Below are 22826 nucleotides of genomic sequence, written 5' to 3' on the forward strand. Positions count from 1 at the left end.
TTCCCACTCCTGTCCTCCTTGACAAACTTTGTCTGCCCATACCTTTAAGTTTAAAATTCTCATTCTTATATTTAAATCTGTTGTTTATTTTACGTGGTCGCGTGTACAAAACATTTGTGAAATTATATGCATGAAGATCTCTTGTGCATTTTATTAAACAAGGTAAACATAATTTTAACACAATTGTCAAATGCTAACTTGTTCTTTTCCATTTCTTTAAAAAATATACAAACTGACAGCTTTGAACTGATGTTTACATTTTTCAACAGACTAATTTTTTGACTCTTAAACCTATGAAAAACATTATGCTCTGTGTCTGTACGGTAAACCTACCTGAGTATAGGGATGAAGATTGCTTACTAATTGGCGATGATGCTGGGTTTTTGAATCGAATAATTGTGGGAAGTGATGATCTCAACTTCCAGAAATCCATGGAAAGTGATGCTTTGCGATCCCAGGCCTTGGATCCACGCCTTCTTCGTCGGTAGGTTGTCACATATATTTGGATAGCTTTCATTTGTCTGAAGTGTTGGTTTAGTTGCTGGCAATTGCTAAACCTCTGAAAGAGTCAAAGTTTTTTTGTGCAGCATCTGTAGTGTTGATTATAAATCCATGTTACAACGTGTAACTTATCAGCATGGATTCAAGCCTGACAAACCTCATTGAATGTTTTTGAAGAGGTGAGTTAGGTGAGTTACCATTATTCCCATCCACAGGTTAATGCCTATGGATGTTGTGTGTATGGATTTCCAGAATGCATTTAATAAAGTCCCACATAAGAGACTGTTAACTAAGGGAGAAGCCGGTGGAATTAAGGGCAAATTACTGACGTGGCTGGGAAATTGGTTGTGTGGCAGGTGACAGAAAGTAGGGATAATGGTACGTACTGAAATTGACAGGATGTGACTTGTGGTGTTCTGTAAGGATCTGTATAAAGGCCTCAATTAGTCATTTTATTTATTTACAAATTGGATAATGGCATAGAACATCATATATCCAAATTTGCTGATGATACAAAGTTACATGGCATTGTAGACAGTGCAGATAATAGAATAAAATTACAAAGGAATATTGATAGACAAACTGGATGGACAAAACTGGCAGATGGAGTTCAATGTAAGCAAATAGGAGGTATTCCATTTTGGACAGAGAAAAGATAGATCAGGGTACATTATAGAGAGCATGAAGTTAAGTGCAGTCGATATCCAAAGAGAATTAGGGGTTCAAGTGCACAGATCTTTAAAATGTTACAAAGAGATGCAGAAAATAATCAAGAAAGCTAATGGAAAGCTAGCCTTTATAAAGTCATAAAGTTGTACAGCATAGAAACAGACTCTTTGGCCCAACCAGGTTTCCTAAACTGAACTGAACCATTTTGCCCCAAATCTTTTCTATCCATATATCTGTCGAAATGTCTTTTAAATGTTGTAACTGAAGTTGCCTCTACCACTTCCTCTGGCACCTCATTTCATATACGCACTGCCCTCTGTGTGAAAAAAGTTGTCTCTTTGGTCCTTTTGTATCTAGACGACTGGAGTATGAGGATGCAGAGGTTATCCTGCAGTTATACAAAACCTTGGTTAGACCTTAATCTTAACTATGAGCAGATCTATGCACCACAGCTGAGGAAGGATGTATTAGCTTTGGAGGGAGTACATTACAGGTTTATAAGAATAATAGTTGGACTTCAGGGGTTATGTTGTGAAGGTAGATTATACAAATTAGGCTTATTTTCTCGAGAATTTAAAAGGTTAAGAGGTGATCTGATCAAAGATTTCAAGATATTAACATGAAAGTACAGGTTAAATAAAGGTAAATTATTCCCACTGTTTGGGGACCCTAGGACTAATGGCATCATCTGAGAATTAGGGGTCTCTGATGATGCTGCTCCTTTCACAAGGTTATGTTGTCCTTGTTTTTTATTCAGGAAGTTGTAAAACAGAGGTTCCAAAATGTCTGGGCACAGATGGGTTTTAGATTAGATTCCCTACAGTGTAGAAACAGGCCCTCCGGCCCAACAAGTCCACACCGACCCTCCGAAGAGTAAACCACCCAGACCTATTTCCCTCTCACTAAAGCACCTAACACTATGGGCAATTTAGCATGGCCAGTTCACCTGACCTGCACATCTTTGGACAGTGGGAGGAAACTGGAGCACCCGGAGGAAACCCAAGCAGTCACGGGGAGAATGTGCAAACTCCACACAGACAGTCACCCGAGGCTGGAATCGAACATGAGACCCTGGTGCTGTGAGGCAGCAGTGCTAATCACTGAGCCACCATGCCGCCCTAGGGTTACTTTGATTATAGCTAACAAATACTGCCTCAGGCAAAAGGCTTTCAAGCTTTTAAAACAAACACTTGTACAACAAAAGGGGAATGGCCAGTTCCCCCAGCTCAGCTTTACCCTAGTTTGGTTTAGTTTTAGCAGTAGTGTTGTGAAACTGCTGGACCCAAAGAAGCAGGTCCATGCTGGTACTCTCTCTCTCTCCCTGACATTTCTCTCCTGTAAAACCGTGTGTTTGATTTTTCCTTTTGCCAAGGGGTGTTTATGAGGATTGTTGCAAGTATTAGGAACAGCATCGTTAAGTTGGGATAATCTATTGGGTTTTTGGATCGGTTAAGTTATTCTGTATTCTATTCTCTTTTGCTTGTGTTTAATCAGGTAATCTTGTAAATAAATTCTGTTTTGTCTAAATGTAAGTGATTTGACCAGTAGTATCTCTCCTGGAATATCTGTGTTACACCTGCTTAAAACAACTAGCAAAGTTAGGGTCTGGGCTCCTTTCTTGAAATGTTTTGAGGGGGTCTGGCCTGGTCCATAATAGGCCAGACTGTTAATGGACAAGGTTAGGAAGCACTTCTACTGTGAAAGTACACAATGGCATGATGCATTAATTATTATTTTTAAATCTGACAAAGATAAACTTTGTTTAAGCAAAGCTTTTAAGGGATATGGGCCAAAGGCAGGTATTCGGAAGAAGGCCACATTGAATAGTAAAACAGGTTTGAGGGGCTGAATGGCCTACTCTGCCACATCCAGTTGTGAATGATGATGGACAATTAAATAACTTACTGGAGGAGGAGGCTCCACAAGTATCCCATCCTCAATGATGGAAGAGCTCAAGACAGCAGTGCAAAACATAAGGATAAAGCAGTTACAACAATTTTCAGCCTGAAGTGCCACGTGGATGATCCATCTCGGCCTCCTCCAGTGGTCCCCAACATCTCAGTTACCAGCATGTGATATCAAGAAATGGTTGGAGGCAGTGGAGAGTGCAAAGGCTATTGGCCTTGACAATATTCCAGCAATTATACAGAATTTGACGCTCCCCTAACCAATCCCTTTCTGTACAGTTACAACACTGGCATCAATCCGATGATGTGGTAAATTGCCAAGGTCTATTCTGAATACAAAAAGCAAGACAAATCCAACCCTGCCAATTACTGGTCTACTCTCAACCATCACTAAAGTGATGGGTTGTGTCATCAACAGTACTTTTGAGCAGCACATGTTCAGCAACAACCTGCTCACTGAAGTCCAGTTTGAATTCTGCTAGGGCAACTCAGCTCCTGACCTTATTCCAACCTGGCATCGCTGCAGAGTTCTACATGGTAGTGTCCTTGGCCAAACCATTTTCAGCTGCTGCATAAATGACCTTCCCTCCATAATAATGTCAGAAGTGGGAATGTTTGTTGATGATCGCACAGTGTTCAGCACCATTCGCAACTCCTCAGATACTGAAGCAGTCCATGTTCAAATGCAACAAGACCGAGACAAATGACAAGAAAGATTCACACCACACAAATGCCAGGCAATGACCATCTGCAATAAGACACAATCTAACCACTCCCACCCCCCTCCCCACCCCTTAATATTCAGTGTTGTTACCATCACTGAATTCCCTGCTATCAACATCCTTGGGGTTACCATTGAGCAGAAAGTCAACTGGGCTCGCTACATAAATACAAGAGCAGGTCAGAGGCTAGGAATATTGTGGTGAATAACTCACCTTCTTGTGACTCAAAGTCTGTTTACCATCCGCAAGGCACAAGTCAGGATTGTGATGGAATACTCCCCACTTGACTGGATGGTGCAGCTACAACAACACTCAAGAAGCTTGACACTACGAACCATATCCACAAGCTTCCACTCCCTCCACCATTGAAGCTCAGTAGCAGCAGAGCATATCTACAAGATGCACTGCAGAAATTCACCAATGATCTTTTGACAGCACCTTCCAAACCAGACGAACTTCCATTCAGAAGGACAAGAGCAACAGATAAATGGGAATATCACCCCCTGCAAATTGCTCTCCAAGCCACTCACCATTTGGAAATAAATTGCCATTCCTTCAAAATCCTGGAATTCCTCCCTTGTAGAAATTTTGAGTCAACTTATAGCACATGGACTGTAGTGGTTCAAGAAGGCAATTCGCCACTGCTTTGTCAAGGGCAGCTGGGGATGGACAATAAATGTTGGCCAACCAGTAAAGCCCAGCTCCCATGATTCAATTAGAAATAGTCAGTTTACACATAACACAGTGACCAAAAAATCTACTTTCATGCTATATTTTGAAGACTAATATTGGCATGGATATCAGGGAAAGCTACCATAAAATCACTACAGTGTGGAAACAGGCCATTTGGCCCAACAAATCCATGCTGACCTTCTGATGAGTAACCCACCCAGACTGCATTTCACATGACTAACACAACTAACCTACACATCCGTGAATACAATGGGCAATTTAGCTTGGCCAATTCACCTAACCTGCATACCTTTGTGACTGTGGGAGGAAGCCAGAGCACATCCATGCAGACACAGGGAGAATGTGCAAACTTGACACAGACAGTCACCTGATGCTGGAATTGAACCCAGGTCCTTGGTGCTGTGAGGTAGCAGTTCTAACCACTGGGTCACCATGCCACTCCAGGGTCTTCTTTAAGACAATGACATGCTTTATATCCACCTGGGAGGGCAGATGCAACCTTGGTTTGATATATTATCCAAGACATGACACCTGTGAATCAACTGCAGCTGGACTGGACTGTTTTACACAGGAGCTTCTGAGGTGGAACTTAAATCTTCTGATTAAGACACGTGCTTAAAGTAACTATCTGATTGCGAAGATAAACAAAAGTGTCATCATCATAAATTTAAAGAACAATAACTTTTCCAAATTGCATAGTGTCCTTCAGTTATAATTTTTTTTTTCTTTTCCAGCCCCATTCTACGTCGGAAACTACACAATGGCTGGGTATTGAGAGTGAAGTACTTTGCACATTTGAACTGTTTTGCGTGCTGTTCTCCAGACAGCGTGCATTCACTGGTCCTGGATGACATACGCAAGCTTGGAGACTGTCAGTGAGTTACAAGCATTTATGCACAAAGCTGTAAATTTAATCCTTTGTGGAATTATGTAACTGTACTTTCTATTGAAATGTGTCGACAGCTGCCAAACTATGGCCATAGATGTGACTTTCTTATCAGAGTTAAGCCTGTTTTGTGATCCCACGAAAATGCTGCAATATGTCAAGATTTTTCAGAAATACATCTGAATATGTCAGGATAAGAGGCGCTAATTCAACACCCTCTTTGGCCATTATTCTCTTTTTGAATTAATATGTCCCGCGATCTGGCTAAAACAGTCAGACCCTAGCACTGGAAGTATGATTTTTCTGCAGCAGCCCACACCACTTTCTGATAGCCTGATGCATACCAGTTGTTTTTATTTCTTTGGGATAGCACTTGAAGACTTGAAAATGATGCTGAAACTCCATTGAAGGGCCTTACATGATCAATGTTTTTGGCAAATTCTGTTTACAAAACGGATGCCACTGCTCAGATTGCATATCGGGCCTCAATTGCCAAAGCTGATGCAAATTTAATCAGGATAATGCTGTTGTTCAAAGAAATATTAGCATCTATTCAGGTGGGATCTTGCATAAAAGAAAAACTCAATGGGTGCAAATTTATGCAAGTCGAGAGTGTGGTGCTGGAAAAGCACAGCACGTCAGGCAGCATCCGAGAAGCAGGAAAATAGACATTTTGGGCAAAAGCCCTTCAAAGGCCTTTTGCCCGAAAGCTCAATTTTCCTGCTTCTCGGATGCTGCCTGACCTGCTGTACTTTTCCAGCACCACATACTCCACTCTAATCTCCAACATTTGCAGTCCTCACTTTCGGCAAGTTTATGCAACTTAATGTCTTTCACTTTTTTTTTTGGAATGTCAATAGACAATATAGACAATAGACAATAGGTGCAGGAGTAGGCCATTCTGCCCTTCGAGCCAGCACCACCATTTATTATGATCATGGCTGATCATCCTCAATCAGTATCCTGTTCCTGCCTTATCCACATAACCCTTGATTCCACTATCCTTAAGAGCTCTATCCAACTCTTTCTTGAAAGTATCCAGAGACTTGGCCTCCACAGCCTTCTGGGGCAGAGTATTCCATACACCCACCAGTCTCTGGGTGAAGAAGTTTCTCCTCAACTCTGTTCTAAGTTCTAAGGCTAGCCTACTCCTTATTTTTAAACTGTGTCCTGTATCCTCTGGTTTGGGACTCAACCGTCAGCGGAAACATGCTTCCTGCCTCCAGAGTGTCCAATCCTTTAATAATCTTATACGTCTCAATCAGATCCCCTCTCAGCCTTCTAAACTCAAGCGTATACAAGCCCAGTCGCTCCAATCTTTCAGCGTAAGATAATTCCGCCATTCCGGGAACTGACCTCGTGAACCTATGCTGTACTCCCTCAATAGCCAGAATGTCTTTCCTCAAATATGGATCAATCCATGGATCAGAAGAAAATTTGCTGGAAGTAAAGGAATAAACATCTGCCCACATTTTGGATATCAGAAATTTGAATTTATTGTTTTTGTCTTGCATAATGACAATGCCCTTTTTCAAGTTGCTTGAAACATTTGAAAAATCTGTGTATTTGGATGTACTGAGATCATAAAAGGTACCACATGAATGCAAGTACTTTTAAAATTCTCAAATTGCATTGTAATAGCTTAAATTCTTTTCCTAGATAAGGCAAAAATTCTCAGAACTGACACGCAATGGCCTAATAATTATAAGTATTTTGTTTTAAAAGTATTTTTGTAGAAGACCTTTTGTGCAGTAATATTGTTTATGTACAGAGTTTCTGACTTATTACCCATCTCCTGATTTAGTAGATGGTGAGATTAACACATCCTAAGATCAGATCATTGATCGATCAGTTGTAAAAATTAAAACTAACCTTTTTATGTATTGTAGTTACTGCATTAAATTTTAATCTGTGTGAACTATTTTCTTCCTCATGTTGTAGATATTGATTTGTATCCATTCATTGATTTTTGGTGGGATTTTTCAATTCTTCATGCATAGTTACTTCCTCTATTCCATTGTGTCTTGAAAAGCTTTCAAAACCGGACAATTTGGGCTTAAAACCTCTTCAGGGTCATGCAACTTCAATGATTCTGTCTTGTTCTGCAACTTGTGAAGAAGGTATCCCAGATGTTGACACCACAGAGAGCAAACTAATTGATGTTGTTTGTGTCCCCAGCTGCAGCTGAAGCCTGTGGTATTGAAATTTAGGGACATGGTAACCTTGACAAGTAGACATGCTATAAGACCTCCTTTGTGTTGGCATTTTTGGACCAATGCATGTCTTTGTTCCTGCAGCAACTCCTCTTGATGTTGTTTGAGATTCAATAGTAGTTCCTGCAATATTCATGTCTCTCCTAATCACCCTGCAGCCAGGGAAAATAGTAAAGTACAGCTGCAGCTAAAGAAAGTCTGATTTTTAAAAATATATTTTGTATGTATATATGAGCTATGAAAGACTCCCCAAATCCAGTTAAAGCAGACAGTAAAAGTGCTAGAAAGTCCCCATAACTATTCAAAGACTTGCTTTAAAAGGGTTTGGTATCCCACTTAAAACTGTGTTTTAGCCTATTCTCTTAATATTTGCATAATATTTTTATAGATGGGTTTAAGAATGGTCAAATTAAACTCTCCCAGATATTAGACTCTGAAAAGGCCGCTAACACAGGTGGGTGTACAAAAAAAAACAAAACTACTACCAATTGCAACATCGGTTTGAACTGAGGCCCCTAGCAACAGTGTCAGCCGTAATAAGGAAAACCATTATTACAGGCATTGTCCATGTTTATATTTGAACCAACAAGGTAACTTATGAAAAAGTTATATGGCACTCCATTCTGTTATGAAAAGTATAAGCAGTCTATGGCAACCCTAGTTATTATATCACATTCCCCTCAATCCTTAATGCCAACTATTGCTCACTACTTCTCCCTCAGCCTACCCTAATTTCCTAATTTGTGACTTTGGCCGCAACCGTTGTCCTAAGACATATGTGTGATTACTCTTTGTTTCTTCGGTCCTATCTTTGGGATATACCTCATTGTATCCAATTTTTGTGCCCTTTGGAATTCCTGAAGCAGTTCACCTTTCATGACAACTCCTCCCATACATTGAAACAATCTCAAAATTCTGCTCCTTAGTGACGCTCCCAGTCTAACTCGTCCTTGTTGCTATTCACCTTACTGCTCTCAGAAAAATGAATGGTACTTTCCTTACATTGTAAGGCATGCTTAGCTAATTCCCAGCACTTATTTTTTATTCTCTCTTGGGATTTAGGCATTGCTGGCATGGACAGCTCTCATTGCCCATTTATAGATGACCTTGAGATGGTGGTGCTGAGTTGACTTCAGTTGCTTGAGTCCATGTGCTGTAGGTCGATCTACAATGCCATTTGGGGGAGTTCCATTTTTTGATCCAATGACACTGAAACAGCAGCAATATACTTCCAAGTTAGGATGGTGGATAGCTTTGAGGGGAACTTGCAATTGGCAGTGTTCCCACATACAGTCGGTTCTGCTATAACGTGTAGTTCCGTTCTCATGCAATTCTGTGTTACAAGAAACCATGTAATAGCAGCACCATTTAAACTAATGGGGCCAGAATTGCATTATAACCAATATACGCTCCAAAAGTTTGCACTATCGAAACAGTGTCCCCAATTTGTCAATCAGATTACAGTGAATTCACATTAACGAAACGCACATTATAGCAGAACGACCTGTACCTGCTCCCCTTGTCCTTCTCGGTGGCAGTGGTCAATCTATCTTGGCTATCTAAGTGAAGACAGAATGCTAGGATAAGAGCTGGTGTTTTCGGGATGTCATCCTGTAAGTAATGGAGTGCCACACAGATCAGTGCTTTACAGTAAATATTAATGATTTGGATGAAGGCAGTGAACATATTATCACCAAGTTTGCAGATGCCAAAAAATAGATGGGAAGACAAGTGTTAAGGATGACACAAAGCATCATGGAGTGATATAATCAAGATAAGTGAGTGAACAAAAACTGAGATGATGGAATAGGATATTGGAAAATGTGAGGTTGTACACTTTGAAAGGAATAATAAAGGAGCTGAATATAATTTAAATGGAGAAATGCTGCAGAAAGCTATACTACAAAAGGATCTGGGGCTCTCATGCATAAATCATAAACAGTAATACAAAGGTTCCGCACATAAACAGAACAGCAAATTGAAGGTTTGTCTTTATTTCAAAGAGGATGGAATATATAAAAAGGGAAATTTTGCTAAAGCCACACAAGGCACTAGTTAAACCACACCGAGAAAACTGTGAACAGTTTGGTCCTTTTATCGAAGGAAAAATGTACTGGCACTGGGGGAAGTCCAATGAAGGTTCACTAGGTTGATTCTGAGGGATTTTCCTATCAGGGGAGGTTAATAGATTGGGCCTGAACGCATTGGTGTTTAGAAGAATGAAAGACAATATTATTTAGACATATAAAATTCTTAGGGGCTTGATGGGTAGATGCTGAGAGATTGCTTACTGTTGTAGAGGGCATAGTCTTGGAGTAAGGTGATGAAAAGGAATTTATTTTCCCAGAGGATAGTGCATCTACACCACAGAGTGCTACTGAGCTGTTGTTAAGTATATTTATGGTTGTGATACGTTTTTAATCAACAAAGGAATCAGGAGTTATGTGTAGTTGAGGATTATCAGATCAACTATGATTCTTATTGAATGGCAGAGCAGATTCGATGGGCCAAATGGCTGACTTATTTTCTTAAATCCTATGTCTACTAACTGAAATTATGGAAGGGAGTTCCAGAACTTGGGGCCTACGTAGCTGAGGTCTGAAATGAGTAATTATTGAGACCTCTGAAGGTTGTAGGGCTTAAAACAAATGATGGAACTTTTACAAATGTGGCTTTTGTGGACTGTATACCTGCAGAAAGTTGTCAACAGATTGCTAAATCAGAACCAACAGCTAAAGTGGGGAATTATATGGATCTGGGAGCAGGGTTGCATCTTTCCTGTGAGCTTGAAGATATAAGAAGTGAGCAGATCTGAATGAGAATGGGTGGCAAGGTCTCACTCACTAACTGGAGAGTTGATAACTACCTGGCAATGCCTTTTGTTTTGGAAAAACACACTGAATTGAGTGCCTATTAGGCAGTCACACAGCTGAGTAGTAACAGGTCTTCACAGGGATCTAAGACCTTGAAGGAGTTTATCCAGTCTGCCAAGAGGTGGTTGCTAATCAAAGGCTGTCCAGCAGTACACCACAGGGAAATGGTGGCTCCTTCCAATGCTACATCTGCCCGAAATCTCTGATGGACCCACTGATGAAAGTGAATGATGGCAGAAAGAAAGGAGAGTTTGTGAGGTAAGTGAGGTGGGGGCTGATCTTTTCTTATGCCGGGTCCTTCGATCAGGAGCTTAATGCCTTCGAACAAGGGATCGCCAGATGTAAGCCTGATGGGTTTTACTTTTTGTACTTCCTATATTCTGGATCCTCCCTGCTTTGGCACCTTAAGGTAAGCACTAATTGCCTACTTAAGGACATCAATTAGCATTGAGCAGGAAATCCCACTGTGGTCTTAATTGGTATAGAGGAGACGTCCCTCTTCTCAATTAATCAAATGCACCCCTGTCACTAACTCTGTTAAGGGGCAAAAGGAGTATTAAATATGACCCTACATGACCTTTATTATAGGATAAATATACTCAACCACAAAGCAAAACCCTTGCATTTGTTACGGCTTTGTAAATTGCATGGCAGTGCTACTCTCTGTTGACAATATTCTTTATCTTGATTGCAGGCCAATTAGAACAGCTTCAATCCCAAGGGGTGTTAATGCATTTGATTATTGTGTGAAAGCAAATACCATTGTTACAGGAGGTAAGTTCAAAATTAAGTTTTCTTTCTAAATTCTTTACTGCTCCTTGAACATATTGGTGCACTCTTAAAAATGTGATCTAAAGAATTATGCACATTTTGTCAACTTGATCAATGTTCAGTTGTGGCTTGGATTATTTGCTTAACAAAAATTACAATCTTGCATTTATTAGATGATTCCAAGCTTAGAAAGTACAGTGTCCTTACCTTGTTGCTGTTTGGCATTTTAAGCCCACATTTTATTTTCACTTTGTCTCTGCACATATTAAGGTGCAGAAGTGACACAGTTTTGCATAAATAAAGATGAAAAGAAGAATAAACTGCAAATGGAAATTGAAATAACAAGCTGCAATTCTCAAAATGCAAAGCTGTTATTTCACATTTGGAAAATGAAAATATCTTTTATGGGTCTGAGTAACAAGTGTGGCAAGGCTCATGTTGACATCAGAAGCAGCATATTTTGTGGTTTTCAAAAGCAGTCTGGCAAATACTGAATTGTCAATCAACAGGGATTAATATTCAGCCTCACACCTTACTAAACCCACTAACCTAGCTCAATACTGGGGAGAAACTCAACGAGGGCACCTGAGAGACTTAAAGCAGATTCAACTCGCCACTTGCTCCAAACAAACTCCATATGTCAGGCTAGACTGTATAGAACCAGCTACGTGCACTGATATCCATGGACATGGGCACTTGGTATGTGCTACCTTCTTAGAACCCTCACGGCACATCTCTGATTAATTTTAAGATGCATTTGCAAGTCAGTGCTTCATCTGAGGCTGCACTGGCAGCTATCATTGTAATGCTACAGCAAGAGTTCTGTGTGCTCAGAGACACACACTCAGCTCGGGGACTGGACTCTGCTCAATTTCTTAATGCTCACTCACTCTGAATCCTTCCTGGATGCTCTCTGCATCCTGCCTTGTATTGCCTTGCGTTTCCTTTGTGCACTTTGGCCCCTCAGCCAGAGATACAAAGCTCATATTATTGCTGCCTTGCCTTGACAATTAACACAAAGCTGTGAAGCTTGTCATGATTGTCAGCAGTCCTCCATTCAGACAAGGACAGTGGCCATTGCTCAAGGGTTTCTGACATGGTAAGTCAAGGGCAGCCTCTAATACCAGTCCAGGGCCTGCTCAGTGCAGTCAATCTGTCCACTCTACGTAAGAGAGGATCAGCTGAATATCAGGCAGCTAACCATCTGTCTTGACTCTGTGTGCCCTGTTGGGGGTTGTTTTCCTCCTGGAATGAGAAAAAGTCAGGCATTATGGGAGATGAAACTGTGCAGCACCGGTATTACTTCTGGAATCGATTGAATAGCACACAGGATTAGTGGTGGATAGCACACAGGATTAGTGGTTTTGGGTTGGTGAGAGAAGATGTGGCATGTGATTTGGGAGTGGCTGAGCATGAGCATTGTTAGATATGGCACAGTCACAGAGAAATAGCGAGTGTGAGATATTAGAGAGAAGATGATGTCACTTATGGCAGAGTGGAAATTGAACTGAATTAGCTTTATTGTCACAGATACTCACATGAGTATAGTGAAAAGTTTACAAGGTGCCTTCTAAGGGACATAGGTACCTATGTACAGACCTGATCTACTTCCTACATGCTGTGCATTCTTCCAGATGGCTGAAACTGCTCAGACCCAGGTGGCAACCTTGCACCTCGTTGGCACAATCTGGTGACATATGCCTCCACTGCTGGTTTCGGCAGAGGAAGTCCTGCATCTGCACCACTCCGTACAGCAGGACATGGGGACTCTGCATGCATATTTTCCTGTTTGTCACAACCAAGGCAAATCTAATATGCTTATTACATTCACAATCATGTAATGTCTCAAAACGTAATGTAAAATCAGTGATTGCAGTTGAGAAGCTCACATTCTTTACACCTGCAACATTTTGTCCAGCTCCAGCTAGTCTCCTATGCTTCCAAAGCATTCTGTCCAATAAAATGTAATGTGGTTAGTTGGCAGTACAGAACGTAAGTATTTTTGAGAGAATATGCATTTCGTTACAGAATTTCATCATGCACTCATAAGGGTAATTAGCTGGAAATTCCAGAATAACAACATTTATATTGTGTGGCACTGCCTTTGATGTTTTGCAGCCTCAGGCTTGTTGGGTCTGATCAGTACCTTACCTGCTTCAAACAGCTGAAGAAGTATGCTTTTTACTGCAGTCTGTGAGTTGTTGTGATACTTAGAATCATGCTGATGCTGAAATTCATGTACAACATTACTCAGTTGTGTGATAGGTAGAAGGCATTCACTTTTCAGGGCAATACCTTGTCAGTACTCTCCCCTCATACAGTATCAATTTTGTTTTTCCTTTACCCTGGTATTTGTTCACATTGCCCTGATAAATGCAAAACAAAAAGCTTTGACAAAATTTGACTTTTTCAGCAATGTTCACGTAGATACATATTCAGTCAATGATATGTTAAGCTAACTTTTCCAATACTACTATCTTAGTAACAAATTTTTGAATTGTGGTGAATCTGGACCAGAAACTGATGAAGATCAGTGAGTGCAAGGCTGAAGAATAAACGTAACCTGGTGCAAATTAGGATACAGGCAGCAGAGGTTTAGGTGAATTCAGTTTTATGAAAGCCAAAAGTGGCCCCTCAGTGAAGCAATAACTGCAATGCAAAAATACAAGAGAATCCGTCAACATACTGATTTATTTATTTTTACATTAACTTGTGTACAAAGAGGCTCTTGAACTCAAAAGCACAGCTGTGGAATTGGCAGCTTAGCACCAGGTGTCCTCTTGTATATCTTACCAATGCGCAAGTTGCATGTCCTGCTGGAGAGGTGTCATCAAATAAGCAGACCACATTGGAATTTTCCTCCGTGTCCCAGCTCAAGCAGATTTTAAATTCAAGTATCTACAATTCAGAGGTTTGAACTTCTCACATTTCATGTCTAGGAGAAGATAAAATTCTCCGCCTTTGGAATCCTAGTATGTTCGCCAAGCCAAAAGCATTGATATACGGCCATACCTGCATCATTACTGATGTAGTAATCAATGAAACAGATCAACATATCATTAGCCTGTCAACTGAAGGGGTAAGTTACTATTTCATTTTATTCTCGTTTTGTTTTGAATAGCTGTTGCTAAGTGTGTATTCATATTTGAGTTAGAAAATAGAATGGAAACTGTAGCATGAATATCCAGGACCCAAGAACCACATTCTCGTAAAGCAGTGGAGAAGTGCCATAACGTGTGAAATATTTTTTTTTGAATGAGATGTTAAACTGGGGTCTCAGCTACTCTCTCAGATGGAATGAATGGAGTTAGTGCCTCCACTCTCAGGCCACTATCTATTACTCAGCTAGCAGCATCATAATAGATAAGCCAGTCATCCAAATCATTGTTTATGGGATCTTGTTGTGTACTAGTTATGCTTCCATGCATTACAACAGTAACTATAGATCAAATTGTGTAGTGCTTTGGAATGTCAAGAAAGGCACTATACGCATGCAAGTTATTCATTACCTGTTGCATATGAGTTTTTGTTTTGATTTTCTGTAATATGTGTACATTTATGTTTTGATTCGTTTTTATCCTTGTTCATTCACCTGCACAAAGATGCTGTTTATCTTTTAGCCTTGAGTCTAATAAAGGGTGCAATTACATGAAACTCATGGCTGATTGCTTGGAAACCCCTGTTTTCACAAGTCTAACATTAGAATGTTGGAGATCATTCACTGTCATATAGCGATGCACAATTCATAGGATCTCTCTCATCTCACGTTGTTGGATGATTCATACATTGATGATAGCAAGCATTATTGATACGGATTGTGCTTTTCTATGATCGTCTGTTTAGTGTACACCATAAAGAACTGGATATCTTGAAGTTTATTAACAGTACTAACTATTTACATGGCTATAGCATTACAGGCATGTACACATAGTCTGGATTCTGTGCTTACTGATAATACTTTGCAATACCGACACATAGTAGTCTGACTGATCACACTGTACTGCCTCCATTGCATAAAGAGCATGACTAAAGATACTTCAGCACCTTTTATATTTGAACGTGACATTGTGTGATGTCATATGAATGTCTTAAAGGTACAAGCATGTCTAATCTGGAATCTATGCTATAATTAAACAACAATTTAATGTGTTATTTGGGTCAGTGATAACTTGGACACTAATGGCTCTGGACGTCCAGACTCTATTGATAACTGCATCCAAGCTGCATCCTTGGATTCTGGGCAGGGGTTTACAATTAGTTGAGCAGTGCATAAATGAGTAAAAGGCAAGGTTTATGGTAAGCTAGGAGTTGGGAGCTGAGTGCAGCTACAATATAAGAAGCATGGTGTTGCCTGTCTTACCTTGGAAAGCTGCATACATCAACAAACCTGCAGATTGGTGAGAAAATTGCAGGTAGACCCATAGTTAACAAAGTTATGGTGATACCGGGGGAGTCCCAGGTTGTTTCACTAAGTTGATTTAGAAATGCAAACACCTCCTGTATTTATTTTTTTCTGTACTAAACATAACCAATTGTTGATTAAATATTTTCATGCATCACTGCTCTGCTGTACTTATTACTAGATGTAGAAGCTGTTGGCTTCAAGACTCATGCACCTTTAATACTTAAAGAATTGAAGTTCAGCATGATCCCGATTATATATTTTTAAAATGATTCACTACTAGCAATAAGGTACTGCGTCCACCCTAGTGGGTTTGCAATGAACCACAGTGCTCTAATAATAGCATTTAGATTAGATTTTATTCTTGCACTTTATTTGTGTAAGATTACAACCCCAAACCAAACTAAATTGGAAATGTAACTAATGTCAGCTTCCTTCTCTCCTCCTCAAAGATGTTCAGGGTCTGGGATGTTCAGACACTTGCTGTGTTGCAAGTCTTCACAACGGGTGAACGTAAAGGAGATCGGCATATCAACATAATGATCTTTGATGCTAAAAATAAGAGATTAATAACTGGTAGGTTATCAAGTTTTATCAACAAGTAAATACAGATGATCAATATGACAATTGAATTATTCAGGCTACTTCAGTTCATGTTTAGTTTAGAATTTATGGTGGCAGGTTCCTCAGTACATACATTCTTGTCCCCAAAGCTACAATCATATTTGGGACATTTGTCTTCTCATAAGGGAAATTACTTGAGGCAAATGGTGTTTTGTTCAGGAACAAGTTTCTAACTTTACACTGTTAGTAGGGAACTTCAACTGCTTGAAATGCATATGATTGACCTACCATTCAAATGAATTGTCAATTTGAAAAATCAGTTTCAGTGCCTAAATGTCCAATATTAACTTGCAACATACAAGCATCTTTGAAGAAATGCAAATTATCCCTCTAGTTTCATTTTTGAGAAGAGATCTCTGCATTTGCTGAATGCAAATTGGTATTAATTGTTATTCTCCAGAAAGATAGTTGATGCAGGATAGAACTGCAAAACAATCATTGCACATTTCTATATTCACTTACTAAGTTGCATCTTACAAATATGCACCTCCTAGTTAGGATTCCATCCAATTTCATCCTGGACGTTCTGGGCCTCTGAGCCCTGTCCATGGCAATGGAAATCAATGCTGCGATTGGCATGCTGGTGCTGGTTGCCATGCACAAACATTGAAACAGCACTCAGATTAGAGAGAACAGTGATGACCCTATTTGCAAGATTGTTGGTAAGACCAATCTTGTAATGTGTGGAACTATCGGTACCCCAGTTTGTATATTGAGCGATGAAGTTTGGCTGATGGTAGACAGTAGTAGAGATGTTCTCCTTGCTGATTTCTTATCTAGCATATCAAAGAAAGGGAGCACGTGAAGATGTGAAAGGAAAGTCTTATATTCACTTGCAGGTTCAAATATAGCAAACCTATCATCTGCATATGGGTAAAAATGCAAAGGGTTGGTGTTGGGTGTCATTCCATTGAAGACATGCTCTTCATGAAGGCCAAATGTTTACGAGAGCTGGGTGATCACATCATTCATTTGGACATACACAGTGAGATTACAACTGAATTCAACTGCATAAATTGTTGAATTCATAAGCTTGATTAATAGAGATTCACACAAAGATCGCAGATCTAGATAATTATCATATAGTCCTAACATAGAACATAGAAGAATACAGCGCAGTACAGGCCCTTCGGCCCTCGATGTTGCGCCGATCCAAGCCCACCTAACCTACACTAGCCCACTATCCTCCATATGCCTATCCAATGCCCGCTTAAATGCCCATAATGAGGGAGAGTCCACCATGCTACTGGCAGGGCATTCCATGAACTCACAACTCGCTGAGTAAAGAACCTACCCCTAACATCTGTCCTATACCTACCCCCCTTAATTTAAAGCTATGCCACTTGTAATAGCTGACTCCATACGTGGAAAAAGATTCTCACTGTCGACCCTATCTAAACCCCTAATCATCTTGTACACCTCTATCAAGTCACCCCTAAACCTTCTTTTCTCCAATGAAAACAACCCCAAGTGCCTCAGCCTTTCCTCATACGATCTTTCTACCATACCAGGCAACATCCTGGTAAACCTCCTCTGCACCTGTTCCAGTGCCTCCACATCCTTCTTATAGTATGGCGACCAAAACTGCACACAATACTCCAGATGCGGCTGCACCAGAGTCTTATACAACTGCAACATGACCTCAGTACTCCGGAACTCAATTCCTCTACCAATAAAAGCCAGTACGCCATATGCCTTCTTCACCACACTATTTACCTGGGTGGCAACTTTCAGAGATCTGTGTACATGGACACCAAGATCCCTCTGCTCATCCACACTACCAAGTATCCGACCATTAGCCCAGTACCCCATCTTTTTGTTACTCTTACCAAAGTGAATCACCTCACACTTAGCGACATTGAACTCCATTTGCCACCTTTCTGCCCAGTTCTGCAGCTTCTCTATATCCTGCTGTAACCTGCCACGTCCTTCCTCACTGTCTACAACTCCTCCAACTTTCGTATCATCCGCAAACTTGCTCACCCTTCTAACCCCTCCTCCAGGTCATTTATAAAAATGACAAACAGCAATGGTCCCAAAACAGATCCTTGCGGAACACCGCTAGTGACGGCACTCCAAGATGAAACTTTGCCATTAACTACTACCCTCTGTCTTCTTCCGGCCAGCCAACTCCTAATCCAAACCTCCAACTCACCCTCAATGCCATACCTCCATATTTTTTGCAGTAGTCTACCATGGGGAACCTTATCAAACGCCTTACTAAAATCCATATACACCACATCTACCACTTTCCCCTCGTCCACCTCCTTAGTCACCTTCTCAAAGAATTCAATAAGGTTTGTGAGGCACGACCTGCCCTTCACAAAACCATGCTGACTATCCTTGATCACATTATTCCTATCCAGATGTTCATAAATCCTATCCCTTACAATTCTCTCTAAGATTTTGCCCACAACAGAAGTGAGACTCACCAGCCTATAGTTACTAGGGTTATCCCTACTCCCATTCTTGAACAAGGGAACCACATTTGCTAGCCTCCAATCTTCTGGCACTACTCCTGTAGACAACGAGGACATAAAAATCAAGGCCAATGGCTCTGCAATCTCCTCCCTTGCTTCCCAGAGAATCCTAGGATAAATGCCATCAGGCGCAGGGGACTTATCTATTTTCACCCTTTCCAGAATTTCCAACACCTCTTCTCTACATACCTCAAAGTCATCCATTCTACTTAATTGTGACTCAATATTCACATTGACAACAATGTCCTGTTCCTGATTGAATACTGATGAAAAGTATTCATTCAGTGTCTCCCCAATCTCTTCAGCCTCCACACGCAACTTCCCACTACTATCCTTGACTGGACCTATTCCTACCCTAGGAGTCTCTCTCTCACTGCAACTCCCAGGTACTCTATGCCACTCTCTCCCCACCCCCACCCTCCTCTAGCTTATCTCTCCACGCTTCAGGCTCTCTGCCTTTATTCCTGATGAAGGGCTTTTGCCCGAAACGTCGATTTTGCCTGTCCTCGGATGCTGCCTGAATTGCTGTGCTCTTCCAGCACCACTGATCCAGAATCCCTATTCCTACCCTAGTCATTCTTTTATTCCTGACATACCTATAGAAAGCCTTAGGGTTTTCCCTAATCCTACCAACTAAGGACCTTTCATGTCCCCTCCTTGCTGCTCTTAGCTCTCTCTTCAGGTCCTTCCTGGCTACCTTATAACTCTCAATCGCCCCAATTGAACCTTCACGCCTCATCTTTACATAGGCCGCCCTCTTCCATTTAACAAGGGATTCCAATTCCTTATTAAACCACGGCTCCTTTCCTTATTAAACCATCAAATAACTAAATAAAACCTTGTTAAACTTGTGTAACAACTACCAGCTGTTAGGTACTGTGATTAGGGGTCCTTCGAGAATTATGACACTGTGTCACTCCTGAGTTCCTCCTGACCAGGAGACCAGTGGGTCCAATTGCAGACTCTGGACAGTTTATTTAATCCTCCTCATTTTACCCCCATCCCAAGGATATTGGGATCCCACTACATCCAGTTTCAGACTTGCTCCTCAATAGGCAAAGCAGACATGTTTCAGTTTAATCCCATTTCTCTTTGTACTATGCTCTTCCTCAACATGGGGCTTTTAATGTTCAGAGCAGAATGTGCCAGAGCTCCTGTCCAGTGGTAAAGGGATGGGTTGGAAATCTATTTTAACATCTTCTACTGCTATTATGTATGGAGACTGGGAAGATCTATTTAATATTAAGACATCAAAGATGTGGGTATCATTGATGCTTCACATTTAAAACCACTAAAGAGTAGGAAAAATTGTTTGAAAAGCAGTGAAGTAAGTATATGGAATCTGTAAAGTTGTAGAAATAGTGGCATAGAATATTTAAACTAAGGAGGGGTGATAACATGTCAAAAAGTAATGACAACACCGTCGTTGGAATATTGGCAATAATTTTCAACTACTGCTTGGATTATTTGAAGATTCCAACTTTTGGAAATGGCAGACAAATAGAGTCAAACCCAAGAGACAAAAGGGCTGATTCACTTTTCAGACAAGCCTTTGACTACTGTCGAGCAGTTCTGTTTGAGACAGTTAGAAGGCTGCTTAACAAATGTAGGACATCAAACATCAATTTAGAAACATCTTTGCAAGAAAATAAAACAAAGAACTGCAGATGCAAATAAAATAGAAGTTGTTGGAAAAACTCAGCAGGTTTGGCAACCCCTGTGGAGAGAAAACAGAACTGAAATTTTGAAGAAGGGTCACCAGACCTGAAACATTAGCTCTGTTTTCTTTCAACATCTTTGCAGTCTTCAAGTTGAGTACAATTAGATATTTAAAATGTATTAAGTGATTATATTTCACGATGCATATGTAGTTGTAACTATCTAAACTTTGAAAAGTTTTGTGCCTGAAGAAGTCTTAAGACATATCTAATTGTGAAAAATTAAAATGCTAATCATTGTTTGATACTAAGTGTTGACTATGTGCTCATTATGAAGCCACAATGGACAAATTAAGTCCCTATTTCTATTCCATAAAATATACAAAGCAGGTATATTTTTAACAACTAGTTCTGTCCACATGGTTTAATCACTATTTTTCAATACTTTAAAAAATACTTTTCTTGTTTCTCCACCAGTTCCCACTCTTCGCCATTTCTTATTGCCCTTATGATTGTTTGTTTGTTTCTACTCCAAGATCTCAAATTAAAATCTTGCAATCCTTATAATCCTACCTACTGGCACCTTGTACTGACTTGATTTTTTTCTTGGAGATCTATCTTGACCTAGGCCAACTCTCTGTAGTTCAGAAAAATATTATGCATTTGGATTGACCATAGGTGATAATTGCTTCAGCATTATTTCTATGTTCACACATGTTGGATGACATACTGGAATATTCTGTATATATCTGATAGACCCCTCTCCATTATGAATTGACTAATAACACCAGGAGACATTCACTAAAAATAAGCCAATCCACTGTTATTAATACAAACTATATCAAGTTCATGTAAATTAATGCATGTGTTTGTTTGATTATGCAGGTTCCAACATAGTAGAACTATGTTTACACATGTTGGATGACATACTGGAATATTCTGTATATATCTGATAGACCCCTCTCCATTATAAATTGACTAATAACACCAGGAGACATTCACTAAAAATAAGCCAATCCACTGTTATTAATACAAACTATAGCAAGTTCATGTAAATTAATGCATGTGTTTGCTTGATTATGCAGGTTCCAACATAGTAGAACTTGTACCTCTCATGTCTGCTGTGCAAGACAGCATGCTAGTTCCCCTATCTCATGAAAAATCCATCAATGTTCTAGTCTATAGCAAAATGAACACCAAGTTGGCCTCCATTTGCAGTAAATCTGTACTTAAGGTAAGTGTGTATCATGTTACATTTGCATGGAGTGCCACTATTGATGTGCCTCTGCATAATGTCAGCATTGCTGTGTGTTAGTTAGTTCTTTCTTCCTCTTCCTGTCACTGTGAAGAACTCCTGTATCTGCTTCAATGACATCTTGCAGACCTGTATGACATGAATAAGGTGAATAGATTCAGTTTCTTTCAAAAGTACTTTAAAAAACTATTTTGCTTCTTTTGTCATCTGGCAGGCATTTAAGTCCATAGCAGCAGGTCAATTTCTAACCCAAGTGTTAAGGTTCTAAGGACTGGTGCCCGTAATACTCAGAGTATCCTAACTATTTAGTCAAATAAAAATAAAATACTGCAGATGCTGGAAATCTAAAACAAACACTGGGAATCCTGGAGAAACTCAGCAGGTCAGGCAGCATCTATGGAGGGAGAAGCAGAGTTGATGTTTTGAATTTGGTGTGATGCTGCTTCAGAAGTTAAGAAGACTGCTTAAGAAGAACCATACTCGTCTCAAAGTGTTAATTCTTTCTCTCTTACCACAGATTCTGCCAGATCGGCTCTGTTTCTCCATGTTTGTTTCTTATCTATTTTGTTTGTCCATACCTCGGAGGATCAGACCACTTCCAGTTGAGAAAGCACAATCCACATCTCATCATATTTTGACTTGGAATTTTTCCCTGAATAAACTATATAGTTCCTTGTTTGCCTTATTGAAATTTACACCTTCGAGATTTGCAGTGCTGTTATAGTGCATTTATTCTGCACCCTCCTTTTTCTTTTGGCTTCTTGCATGATACTCAGGATTGCCACAATACTGATTGATCCCGCTTCTGCATCATCTCCTGCCAGTTACTCATTTCTCTTCCAATCCTGCTCCCTTCAATCTTCTTGCTATCACATCTTTCTAATTGATCATAAGACTTCCTTTTCTTCTTGGTAACCCAATGTTCACTACTTCCCTCACCATGTGTCCCCTCTGCATTAAGGACATCTCCTTGGGCTGGAAGGGAAAGTGCAGTGAAAAAGCAAGGATCTAGTTGTCATGGTCAATGTGGATGCTAATTATAAAGCTAATAAAGAAGTTATGCAGAAGTAATATACATAGTGGCTAAATTAAAAAAAGAAACTGTAGGACGTGTTGTCTTTGGCAGAACCACAAGGAAATTAGCACAGGGTGAATACAGGTACACAATCTTT

At 40.1% G+C, this 22826-nt stretch overlaps 1 protein-coding gene across 1 annotated transcript in view; it reads left to right on the forward strand.

Annotated features, from left to right (window-relative positions):
- LOC122553173 (WD repeat-containing protein 64-like) overlaps positions 1-22826 on the forward strand; it is a 135079-nt gene that overhangs the window by 46325 nt on the left and 65928 nt on the right. Inside the window, exons 7-12 of the mRNA XM_087990995.1 lie at positions 270-484; positions 5227-5367; positions 11159-11238; positions 14175-14314; positions 16090-16213; positions 21485-21633. Coding sequence (XP_087847121.1) covers positions 270-484; positions 5227-5367; positions 11159-11238; positions 14175-14314; positions 16090-16213; positions 21485-21633 — 849 coding nt within the window. The remainder of the gene's footprint in view (positions 1-269; positions 485-5226; positions 5368-11158; positions 11239-14174; positions 14315-16089; positions 16214-21484; positions 21634-22826) is intronic.

The sequence above is a fragment of the Chiloscyllium plagiosum genome, unplaced genomic scaffold, assembly GCF_037043375.1.
Source record: "Chiloscyllium plagiosum isolate Xiang-an unplaced genomic scaffold, Cpla_swu_hap1 HiC_scaffold_10, whole genome shotgun sequence".
NCBI lineage: Eukaryota > Metazoa > Chordata > Chondrichthyes > Orectolobiformes > Hemiscylliidae > Chiloscyllium > Chiloscyllium plagiosum.